The sequence below is a fragment of the Desmodus rotundus genome, chromosome 5 (assembly GCF_022682495.2).
Source record: "Desmodus rotundus isolate HL8 chromosome 5, HLdesRot8A.1, whole genome shotgun sequence".
Lineage (NCBI taxonomy): Eukaryota > Metazoa > Chordata > Mammalia > Chiroptera > Phyllostomidae > Desmodus > Desmodus rotundus.
Window position 1 is genome coordinate 24,184,519 of NC_071391.1, and position 13,448 is coordinate 24,197,966.

General features: G+C 38.3%; 1 protein-coding gene across 1 annotated transcript in view; it reads right to left on the minus strand.

Moving 5' to 3' along the window:
- DNAJC24 (DnaJ heat shock protein family (Hsp40) member C24) overlaps positions 1 to 13,448 on the minus strand; it is a 52,316-nt gene that overhangs the window by 18,997 nt on the left and 19,871 nt on the right. The window contains exon 3 of the mRNA XM_024558737.4: positions 1,606 to 1,744. Within this exon, the coding sequence (XP_024414505.2) occupies positions 1,606 to 1,744 (139 nt within the window). The remainder of the gene's footprint in view (positions 1 to 1,605; positions 1,745 to 13,448) is intronic.

Here is a 13,448-nt window from a genome sequence, read left to right on the forward strand (position 1 = left end):
AGTGTAGCTGGTAGCTTTAGAAACACAGATAACTTCCTACACACAACACACTCCTGTGTATTAGCTTCAATACTTTCATAGAAACTATGTCATGTGAACCAAGGTTAAAGAGATATATGCATGGACAGAATTCATCCTCAAATGGAAGAGGAATACCTCCATCCTCTTTTGCCAGAAGTGTTACTGGTGTTGAGGTTCTCGGGTTCCTGGCCACTCGGTATTTTCTATTCTCAGGCCCAAGTTCCCACGCTGTCCCAGAAGTATAAACACATTTACCAGAGAAATACAACTCTTGAAAGCTCCTCATATATGCACCAAATAGAGGCAGGACAAAATAGCCAAGCCTTATTTGAAAATTAATCCCAATTCACTGCAAAGATACACTCATCAATGTCTTAACATTAAAAAATAAGTTTATCAGTCTTTTAAGAAGTAGAAGTAGAAGGAACTTAGAGCTGATCAGTGTTGTGAAAGTCACTGTTGAAAACAAACAGGCCAGTACATGAACAAAGAGCTCACGGAGCTTTACACACAGAAGTATCACACACTGTGAGAAATACTTGATTTTACTGGTACCATTCCCTCTGAAAACAAATACGGATATTCCATATATATCACTGGCTTTATCCTCTAACGATGTGTTTTAGAAATTCAGCCTTGACTTCCAGATGAAATTTTCATAATCAGGGTCGCGTGAGTTTTAAAATCACTTTGTTAGGTTTGATAGTGTGCCGGAACAGGGCACGGAAGGGGATTCTGTAGTCAACTACAGAGACAGTGAGCTTTTATCCGCACGCGCCAATGCTGAGCCTGGTGCGCTACTGCAGAGAGCAGCTGAGTGCTTCCCCACAGGCTGTAACTGAGTATTGACTCCCCCCATTAACATGTATGGTGCATACTGAAGGCTCAAACAGGAGGCTGAGGGACTCCTCTCCCAAGGCCAGTGCTGAAAGACAGCCTATCACTTTGTGTAACCGCAGTCCATGTGTGACAAACCTGACCTACATTTCTCCCTTTGTTTCTCACAAGAGCTTGTCACTGTTTTAAGAAGCTACTTTCTAAAATGCATAAAAGAAACGACTTATAAAACTGCTTGGGAAATGTTCATTCCTAAAATACCATTTATAGCAATCTTATAAGAACTACTTTATCCGAGAGATAATCAAGAAACCTAAGTTAAAACAAGCTCAGAGAGCGCAGAGTGCTTTTTGTTACCTCATACAGCATTTTCCTTTAGACTGTCATTTACAGCCTCAAAAGTACTCTAATGAAAATTTTAATTGGTACATAATTAAATTTAATAAAAATAAGTTCTTAAACACATAAAACACAGTAATTAGGGATGTTTAATGAAACATTTTTCATTAGTTATAAAAGTAGCTTTCACAGCTTCACAAGAAGCCGTATCTTAGTAGTTTTGTTAACTTCTCACTGGATACACAATAACCGCTACTAAGAACAGGGCATAATTAAAAGCAATGGAGGGGGGAGTGAAGGAGGCAACGACAGTGTGGTGCAAACGCTGGGACGTGCTCCCCAGGAATGGCTGCAGACTGTGCTCCAGAAAGGGCCCGTGTGCGGTGGCTCCTCACCACAAGCACCTACCGCGCCGCTGCAGGTCATACTCTTTTTTCGTCTCTTCGTTGCCTAGAATCTTCCATGCCTGATCAATTTCGATGAACTTCTGTATACATTCCTCCGGTGTTCCTGCTGGCACATCCGCCCTTTGTTTATCCGGATGATACTGCCAATCAAAAATGAGGAGGATGGTGAATACACAGGGTGGAGTAGGGGTAGGTTAAAAAAAAATTGTAAATCTGAGCTTTAGTTAAGAGAGAAGGTAATGAGAAGACAAAGCTGAGATGCCAAGGCAACAAGACAGCAGCGCTGGGCACAGGAGACAACTTGCCAGGGTAATTAGACCGCTGGAGTAGCTGCAACTCCACCAGTGACACGATCTGTCACAACGAGCAAAGACAGCGTTTTCTGGATAATTTGCTGATGGATGGAATCACTGGTCTTACGGACAATTTACCTACAGAGGGTGACTGACACAAACAGAAATGGGCCCATTCGGAGGAGCAGGACCTAACGAAGGAGGGGCACCGACTACGCAGAGAACCAGGTGTCCTTACACCTAGTGTGCACGGCCCCAGATGCCGTCAGGGACTGAGTACTAGCCTTTTCTCATGGAATTAGATCGCACAGTCGTGCTTCAAAATAGAATGCTTTGCATCTTCTAGCTCAGCCCTGAAGATTTTAAAGTTCTAAGTCCCCACATACCCATTTTCATTGAAAAATAGTTACTCTAGGACAGATTCATAAGAACTTTAAAAAACACAAGGAGACATATGAATACAAATTAATTCATTAGTAAATCTTCCTTATATGTGTTTACTAAGTCTAAGAAAATTTTAAGAATGTTTTCCATATTCGGTAATTTCTATACACTATTTGGTCAAAACCAGAAGGTTTTATGTCAATTCAATTCTCAAATGATAATGTGAATGTGGCTTACTGAATACCTCACTTATATCATCCCCCTTTTCCTTTTTTTCTCCCTCCCTTTGTTACTATCAGTTCTTCTGAAAGAATAAGTATGGCATTTGCTTTTCAGCAGTTTCAACAAACAAGAAAGGAAAAATTATCTCAATTCAGAGACATTTCACTTGAATAATCTGGGAATAACTAGCAGATACTGAGATATGTAGTTTTTTGCTCTCAAGTAAATAAGGGACCCCTTGATAGTATTTATCCAGAATTTTAACCAGCAATTACTCCAAATGGTTTGTCTAATATATTGCAGAATAGATTTTAATTTTAAAAGTTATCTTTGGAATTTCCTTTGAACCAACAGCAGTTTTTTTCCCTTCAGTTCTTACTCTTTTTACAACAAAACCAGCAAGTGGGCATATCCACATTTCATGACACTAATGTGGTTACTTCACACACTCATCCATTAACGACATAATCATTTAAATTCTTCCATTGATTGCTTTACAGACATTAGAAGAACATGAAAAATTTGTAAGTACCATGCAATTTACTATCCAAGCTGCAAAAGCCAAAGCCCTGCAGTAAGTTGTGGCAAGTAACATGAGGTCAAATGACTTCAATTCTCAATGCAAAATTCAGAAGTATGTAAGTTTTTAATCTAGTGTTGCCTACTGGCTTTCACAGTAATTTGTCTTCATGCTGAACTTCACACTGCTGACGTCCTCGACTAGCAGAGCAAAAGCAGCTGTGATCTTTGGTTGCACAGAAGAACTAATGAACGCCATGCACAGTGGGAGGAAGATTACAGGACAAAGAATGAGGCTTCCGTTTCCCTTTGGAGAATTCTCTTCCTACGCCAAATCGCTATTGAAGCTAGTTAATATAATGAGTGAAGAAAAGAAAAGTACAGCTATTTAAAAATCTTTTTTGGCTACCATTTACCAAATAATGCTCACAAAAATTATTCCCATAATGAGGTTCAGGCAATCCCTAAAGCTATGATATCAAAACAATATCCCAAAGCCAAAACAGAATTGGCTACTTGAAATTTCTCTAGATGGCCCATTCCTCTAATACTATATGAAGATCTGTGTAGCATGTTTGCTATGAATCAATGCTGTTACATGCAACATGCTCCAATATGCCACTGGTATACATTAAGAATACATAACATAAATGAATAGTAAACATTTTCACACACACTTATAGCTGAAACTCAATGTCACTATGTCACAAGCCTTGAGTAAGACCCCAGAGAAATCATTCTAAGCTATACAGTAGAAGTGCAGACTAAGCGTGCCTATAGGTAATGTCTTCTAGGCCACGACAGAAGGTCTACTTGGACCAATGAATAGGACAGATTGGCCTGATCAGGCACCGACCAGACCAAGCAAGCTCTAGGAAACCAAGACTGCCCCAAGCTGAAGCAGTGCCATGGGAGTTGCGGCACAATTCAGTCCATCTCTTTCACCAATGTGGTGTTTTCCTGACTAGTATTTTAATTAAGTAGCTCAGCATCTGAGGCTTTTAGGTCAATTTTGTTGTGCTTTTGGAATGCAATATATTTTATTCCATGATATAGGGTTCAATTAAAAAGTGGCAGTTACCGCAAGAAAGTTAAGTATGTCATTTGGGGTGCTAAAAGCCTCAGTCCACTCTGTTTTGACAGCAAGTTCCAGAACAAAATGAACGTCTAAAAACCAAAATGAAACACCCCCCCCCCCAAACACATTCTGTGGTAGGCTGATAACAGCACCCCCCCCCCCCAAATATCAGGTCCTAATTCCTGGTACCTGTAAATAGTACCTTATTTGGAAAAAAAAGGTTTTTGTAGACATGATTAAGTTTAATATAATGAAATAGAAAAACTACCTACATGGGATAAATACAAAGTGTTCTTATAAGAAAGAGGCAGAGGGAGATTTGGCACACAGAGGAGAAGGTGATATGAAGACTGCACAGAGAGAGATTTGAAATACTGAACTTAAAGACTGGAGTAATCAGGCCACAAGCCAAGGACCACAGGCAGCCACTAGAAGCTGGAAGAGACAAGAAATGGACTCCCCTCTGGACCTCCCAGGGGAAGTGCAGCTCAGCCAACACCTTGCCTTCAGCCCAGTTATACTGATTTTGAACTTCTAGCCTCTACAATCATGAAAGAATATAAATCTCTGTTGCTTTAAGCCACTGAGTCTACAATAATTTATTTCGGCAGCTGCAAGAAATTATATAAAGTCTAAAGATGTCTATGGTTTAAAACTGGAATACGACACTACAAGTTTTTTAGATGTTTCATTACAAGGCCCATTAATAAAATGGTGTCATTACTACACACATTCTTGACTTTAAGATCTGCAGTGATTCTTTACTGAACATGAGAAACAAAACTCCTAAAACTAGCTTTCAAGATTTTCCAAATCACCAGCAAATGTTAATCTCTTCCCTGCTATTTCTGTACCTGAGCCCTCCAATGGGAGGCAGGCTCAAGCATTCACTATTACGTGAGGAGACCAAAGTCACTTTCCTCTTCTTGTCAAGGCTTATTTTATTCTTTGCCCTTCTTTTCCTTTGCTCCCCGCTAACCAAAGCTTCCCACCATTGAGAGCCCAAAGCTATTCCCTATTTCTTTCATTCATGGATCAAATGAAAGATAAAATCTAAAGCATCCTGTGTTCTAGTAACAGCCACAAAAAGATAGCATGGACTTCCTTATATTAGAAAAATGCTGGCAAATTTATACAAACAACAGAGAGTTCTGAGAAAAACTCACTAATCAATCAAATAGAGAAAATACCCACAGTCTTAACTAACATAATAGGTATGTACTAAAATCAATGTTGCAAAGTTCATTTATTTTAACTAACTTCTATTTGCTTTCAGTACTAAACTGAAATGCATTTTAGGAATTGGAAACACTTAGTCACCTAGAAGCAAATAACTTAAAAGGAAGAAATCAGCAAATCTTGCAACAATTGGAAATGACAGTTTAAGAACTTACCAGTGACAATAGTGTTAAGGAACAAAAAAGAAACATTTTGAAGTGAACCAAATGGACAATGTGTATGACTTCTCTACACACTGAAAACAACAAAACACCACTCAGAGAAATCAGAGAAGACCCAACAAATGTAAAGACATAGTATGTTCCTGGATGGAAAGATCATGTCAGTATTCTGTAAACTGATAGATAAACTTAATGCTCCTATCAAAATTCCAGTGGACTTCTTTGAAGTATGCAAGATGATTATGATATTTATGCAAATCTAGAACAAGCAAAACAACCTTGAAAACGAACAAAGATTCCCTATTTCAAGACTTATTAAAACTAGAGTATTCCAGACAGCACTGATACATAAATATGTACGGAAACATCAGTGGAACAGAATAAGGAGTCTAGAAATAGATCATACATATATGGTATGATCTATTTCTTGAAAGTATATTTTATTGATTATGTTATTACAGTTGTCCCAATTTCCCCCCCTTTGGTCCCCTCTGCTTGTCACCCAGTTTCCCTCCAGAAATCCCCTCCCCTTAGGTCATGTCCATGGATCATGCATACAAGTTATTTGGCTACTCCATTTCCTATGCTATTGTTAACACCCCCCTCCCCTCATCTATTTTGTAGCTACCAATTAGGCTGCACCTTTTCTCCCTCCCAGCTGATAACCCTGCAAACAATCTCTGTATCTATGATTCTGTTCCTGTTCTGCTTGCTTGCTTAGTTTATTTGCTTTTTTAGATTCAGTTGTTGATAGTTGTGACTTTGTTGTCATTTTACTGTTCGTAGTTTTGATCATCTTTTTCTTAAATAAGTCCCTTTAACATTTCATATGATAAGGGCTTGGTGATGATGAACTCCTTTAAATTTACCTTATCTGGGAAGTACTTTATCTGCCCTTCCATTCAAAATGATACCTTTGCTGGCTAGAGTAATCTAGCTTATAGGTTCTTGTTTTTCATCACTTTGAATACTTCTTGGCAGTCCCTTCTGGCCTGCAAAGTTTCTTTTGAGAAATTTGCTGATAGTCTTATGGGTACTCCTTTGTAGGTAATGCTCTGCTTTTCTCCTGCTGCTTTTAAGATTTTCTCTTTATCTTTAACCTTTAGCATTTTAATTATGATGTATCTTGGTGTGGTCCTCTTTGAGTCCAACTTGTTTGGGACTCTTTGTCCTGGACTTGTATGTCTATTTACTTTGTCATATTAGGGAAATTTTCTTTCATTAATTTTTCAAGGAGGTTTTTAATTTCTTGCTCTTTCTCTTCTCCTTCTGACATCCCTATGATTCAGATGTTGGCACGTTTGGAGATGTCCCACAGTCTTCTTATACTATCCTTGTTTTTTCTGAATTTTTGTTCCTTCTTCCTGTTGTGGTTGAATGCTTATTTCTTCCTTATGTTCCAAATTGTTGATTTCAATCCTGGCTTCCTTCCCTTCACCATTGGTTCCCTATAGTCTTTTCTTTATTTCACTTAGTGTAACCTTCATTTCTTCCTTTGTGTTGTGGCCGTACTCACTGAGTTCTTGAGCATCCTGATCACCAGTGTTTTGAACTCTGCATCTGATAGGTTGGCTATATACCGTTTTGTTTAGTTCTTTTTCTGGGGTTTTGTTCTGTTCTTTCATTTGGGCCATATTTCTTTGTCTTCTCAATTTGGCAGCCTCCCTGTGTTTGTTTCTGTTTATAGGTAGAGTTGCTGTGACTCCCTATAAAAAGCACCTGTAAATTGTGTGGGGCAAAGCCTTAGGTAATCACCAGGGCAGGGCAACCCAATTTACCGCTTTGTGGCTCTGTGTGGAGGGAGGCCCCAGAGAGGGGCTGTGCCGCTGCCTGGCTTTTGGGGGTTTGCCTGGCACTCTCCCCTTTTCTGGTCACTTCACTAATTTGCCAATTGGGGTAGGCACAGATTACTTTGACAGAAAACAAAATCGATAAATTGAACTTCATCAAATTTTAAAACTTTCTGCCCACCAAATCCACCATTAAGAAAATAGGCAAGCCAGAGACTAGAAAAAAATACTGACTATATATCTAACAAAGGACTTGTATCCAGGATACACACACACACACACACAATCCTATAAATTGATGATAGAAAGATATGCTAATGAAAAATCAGTGAGAAAATGTCTGGAACAGACATGTCGCAAAGGACAGGTCTCAAGAGCATTATGCTAAGTGAAATAAGCCAGTCAGAGAAAGACAAATACCATACGATCTCACTCATAGAGAACATGATAACAGACAACTATGGTGGGGGGGTGGGGAGGGGGTGGAGGGATCTAGGCAAAAGGCAAAAGGACTCTTGGACATGGACAACAGTGTGCTGATTGTAAGAGGGACAAATGGTAATTGAAGAAGTACCATAAAAATAATAAAGTTTATATGAAAAGACTAAAAAGAGGACAGAAGCCAACAGAATTTGAACTACTAAAAGTGAATTCATAGCTCGCCTGTCAGTCTAACATAAACAGTCCAATTTAGGAGTAGATCGAATATACAAGCTTATGTTTTCATTTAGCTGAAGAACATATGCAAAATCTACATAAAGTATAATACAGTATGTAAAAACATCACGCAGCCTAAGAACTCATTTCTCTGTGAATCTCATGTCCTAATTTAATTTGTAGTTAACTTTTGTGGAGGACGGTGAAGGCTGATGCCAAAGCTCAGATCAAGTGCGGGCAAAGCCGCGCTTGATCGCTTGCATCTGCAAAGCGGAGCAGGCTAGCAGCTGACGGCAGCCCGATTCCGCGGGGGTTGGGAAAAGGAATAGATAACCGCAAGCTTCAGCTGTACGCGACTGTAACTTTTGCAGAAGACATACGTATCAATTGGATAGCCTGGGAAGGGAACAATCTGTGCCTGCTGCATCTCCCTAAATTTGGAAAACGTCTCTGAGCTTTATCTAACCAACCCCTATACAATAAACGCGGAGACCATGTTCAGCGCTCAGGGTCTCTCCATCAGAGGACAATGTCCCACCTGGTCTCCGCTCTTCTTTAAGCTGTCTGTGTTGTGTTTTTCTCAGTCTCCTGTCGCCCCCACTCAGGGACCTCCTCTCCACGCGGGTCGTGGCAAACTCTGACTTTTAACTAGATAAACAAGCCAAGAGATAAATCACTATTCCAATCTGGAACATTTTATTTTGAGTTTCCTACTTATATTTGCCATTGATTGAAAAGACAGTGACACAAATGTTTTTTAAATATGCAAATATTAAATGACAATAAAATAACGAAATAGATGTAAGAGAATGGTATAAGCCTTTGTTAAAGATATTTTAGCTATTGCTTTGGTCACATAGTTTTGTTAACCAGTGTCACTCTGATAAACTCAATTAAAAGGAAAAATATAAATAATTTTAAAAGGTAGATGAGTATTTTTAATGGAAGGAGATTTTGACTTTGGGTGGTAAGCACAGAATGCAATATACAGATGATGTAGTATAGAACTGGACACTTGAAACCTATATAATTTTATTAGCCAATGTCACTCCAAAAAATTTAATTTAGAGATAGATGAATAGACAACGTGCACATGCAGTTGTGCTCAAACTTTTTCATTAGTTATCAAAAATGTGTATTGAAATCATGATAGGGTTACATACCTAACAGAACGCTAACAGAAAAAAGACTAACGCTGTATGGCAGCAACGCCATGGAATAACTGGAACTGTCACAGGCAGCTGGCAGGGAACTATTCGTCAATTTCTTACAAAGATACATGTATGTCTACTCTGTGGTCAAGCAATTCCACTTCTGGATATTTTCCTAAGAGGAAAAAAAATTAAAACGTATGCCCACAAAGACTCATCAAAGAATGTATCCACAGTCTTATTCATAACAGAAAAAAAAAATGGAATCATAAATGTGTATCATCAGGAGAATGAATAAACTATAGTATATCCATATAAGAGAATACTGTGCAACAACAACAAAAAAACTAAGATAATATAGATGAATATCTATATGTTGACCAAATATCATGTTGAATATCATTATGTTGACCAAAAGAAGCAAGAACGAAAGGGTACATACTATATGTTACACTGATATGATGAAATCCAAATTCGGGCAAAACTAATCTGTAGTGATAGAAATTAAAAGTCGGTCTCCAGGTGGGGGTAGGGGGTGGAAATTAACTGGAAAGGGGCACAAGGGAATTTTCTGGAAAAATGAAAGTGTTCTATACCTTGGTTGGGGAACTGGTTATACACATCCAATTTCACAAAACAGGGCACTTAAAGTCTGTGCACTTTTAATTGCATGTTAACCATTTCTCAACAGAAAAACATCTTCTGATATGTATAAATCTTTTAAAGGAATTTAGCAAATCTTCTTAAGCCACAAAGGAAAAATAAGATATTGCTTCCAATATTAATACAGAGAAAAGAACAATAAGAACATATAATATTAATTTAAAAACACTAATATGAATTAGTGAAAAATCTGAATTATAGGCTACTTTATGGCAATATAGTTTTATTACTTTCAATTACATATCTCAACCTCCAAAAACTTCAGAGTGTTTAAAAAATTAAGTATTACTAAGCCGGGACTAAACTACATTCCAAATTAAAATATAAATAAGTATGTCACAATACTAAAAACACTGAAAGTGTCTGTGATTCTCTAGTATAATGGTACAAAAGTGTCCATCTCCACAAAGTTTCAGCGAAATGCTGTCTTACTACTCTCAGATGACTTGGCACTCACAGTTTCAAGATCTACGTAACCACCTCATGTTTGGTAGAAATTTCTCAATTATATAGACTTATGTTCTTTATATCCCCGTGCCATTTACTGAGGATAAGGAAAAGAACACAAAGAAAAGATTAAGAAACTCTCTTGATACAAAAATATAACTCATGCTACTACAAAAGATATATAAAAACTGATGTAATATTTTACCAAGATTGGTATGTTATCTATTTTCCAACTGACTAATTTATAACTAATGCTTTAATTATGAACTCTTCATTTTACTAGCTGAGATTTTTATGGCAATGGATTGTCCAATATTTTAATTTTATTTTGATTTTAGATTTTCTCCAATAACAAATCCAGGTGCTTCCTAAATGACCAATTCTGAGTCAGTGTCACAATGTGTCAGTCCAGTGCAGTTCAACACGTGGTCCCCAGATCTGCAGTATCAGCATTGCCCAAGAGCTCATTAAAGGACACCCCATCCCGGACCTGTGGCGGCGGGGCCCCAGCACTGGGGTGTTACCACACTCTCCAGACAGTTACTACGCGAGCTGAAGTCTGAGAGGCGCATTGTTAGCCTCCACTGCTTAGAGCATGCAATTAGTTGCAAATCAGAAAATTAGTGCTTCATAAAAATTTCTGACAGATGTGTTCCTCCAAGTATGTACCCAAAAAGAAGAAGAAAAAAAAAAACCAAGGGGACACTCACCCATTTTTAACCTTTAACACCATAATAAAAATTACATTAAGTGTTCCAGGTCAGAATTTTTTGATATTAGATAACTTTTGTTCACTAATCATAAATGCCAACCTCTTTATTTCATTGTTTGCATAAGTGCCAAATAGTTCAGTAATGAAGAAACTAATGAAATATGAACAATATGCCAGTAGTATTTTAATCTGTTGATGTTTTAAAAAGAGGGGGGCTGTTCTTTGCATGAGGCTTCAGCTACTGAACACTGCAATAGTTTCCACCAAGATGTTGAACACAGAGACAAGCTTTTGTCCACCAGAAGGGGACGAAGTTCTGAAAGTTGTGAAAAGAGCACAATATAAAACAGTGCAAAAATGTTACCAATTTCTAAGAGTGTTTAGTGAAAATCTGTATGTTCATTAGTTCTAAATGACCCTTTCTATTGGCTCAGCAACATATAAATTTGAAAAGAAATGGTATTTCTTTAAAGTCAGCACATAAGAGTTTTACGGTAAATGGCCCACTACACAGTCGAGTCCTATCTCTGATCACCTGAACAGACGTGCATCTGGGCGCCTGTCTTCTTACACGCTTCTTAAAAAGCAAATATTGCTTTATTTACTAGTAGCTCGCTACTTAAATCAAATAAAAAGTTAGGAAGGTCACACATTAATCCTTTACCACACATCTGTGATTATGCTGTTTTGATTTATAAATTATTGACTGCAAATAGGAAATAACAATCAAGTATGAAAAGGACTCTGGGCAAATTTGATTAAACGAAAATTCCCCAATTGTTATGCTGATATTATTTCATCTACCAATGTGACCCCTGAGGATACAGCACTTTGGGTTTTCTCTAAGTATTAATTGATGAGTTTAGTACAATTAACAGGGTATTAGCTCTCTATCTCTAGCTTCAAACTGTCTTGAGTTCTAGAATTAAATTTCAAAATACCTTCTAAAAGCTATGTTATCAGCACTCCATGTTCAATATGTCCAAAATCCAGTATCATCCAAACTCTACAATCAGTTCTTCCTCTTGCTGAATTCCCTTTTCTATTGAAATCACCCCCACGCTCAATAAATGCTGAACAAACGAATGCAATGAAGGAAAAATAAATACGCTTATTAATAATCCAGGCTACAGTATGAGGGTAACCTCCCTTCCTCTCATTCCACTAATTACCGAATTCTGCTGAGTCTACCTGCATCACATCCTTTCTATTCCCAATGCCAAACCGAGTTCACACCAACAGGAGCTCTCAGCTAGTCTCCAGTCCATCTACCTGCTTCCAAATTCACCTGCTTGAACTTACCACCCTTTCATTCGCCAACTCAAAAGTTTTAATGGGTAATCTAACACATAATAATTTGTAGTCATATTCCAAGGAAAAGGCATAAAAGAGGAAGGGAAAACAGAAGAAGAGGAAGAAGGAAGAGGGAAGTAGGAGGTTGGGAGAAGACAGGAAAGGGGTAAGAGGATGGTGGGGAAAGAGGAGACTGCAGGGAAAGCGGAGGGAGAACAGAAGAGGAACAGGAGGAATCAGAAGGGAAAGGAAGGGTAAAGAAAAGTGGGGGAAGAGACTGGAAAACACTGAAGACAAACAAAGCCTTCACCAGGTATCAATCCTTTTCAAATAATTAAGAGGTAGATTATGGGTTGGACTTCCAGGAACGAAGAAATGTTAAGAAGTAGAATGATATGTGGCTGAGTAATCCAATCCATGACAAAACCTTTTCAACACAAGGTCAACCTCGGTAATATACTTTGAACTGTGAAGTTTACTAACTCTAGAATATAATCTTGCACCAATTCCTTTTGCTAGTCGCTTGCCTTTTTTTGTTGCTAACTATATGCAAGTGTAACACAACACCGGTTTCTTTGTATAAAATATGAACACAATTAAACCTTAAGCAACAGGTTACCTTATACCCAGTTTAAGGGCCAATTCAGCCTCCTCTCCCACCCCCAAATCAGATCACACAAGTCTCTGATGACATACTCAACACGAACCATACAGAGAATCCCAAGAGTGGCACTCTGCCTCCGATATCCCGCAATGACAATTAGCAGCAGTGCACTGGCTAACTCCTCCTACCCTCTGGGTTCAGGGAAGACATGACTTTGTGTAATTAGAGACTTAAGAAACTGATGGCAAACTATAAAGTTATCCCTGCTGAACAAGGGTGGTGATGTACATCTACAGATCCTACCGGGCTGCTCTCCTGCCGCAACTCTGAGCTCTGCTCTGTGGCCATCAAGGCCACCAGGTACTAATTAGGCAGTGTGTTCTGTCAACACTTCCATGCTCTTCCTTTATTAATTGATCATTCTGCCACATTAATGATCTAGTACACTGGCTTTGAATTCCCTCAAGTGCTTTATCCCTGAGACAGAAGAGAAAGAAGACACGAGGATGTCCCAGATTTACTTTACCTAGTTCACATTTGAATCAATACTAATACTGTTTCCTCTGAAAGTTCTCTATTTCCTTTATTTGCAGAAATGTCCCTGTGGACCTAAAATGTACACATACTTCTT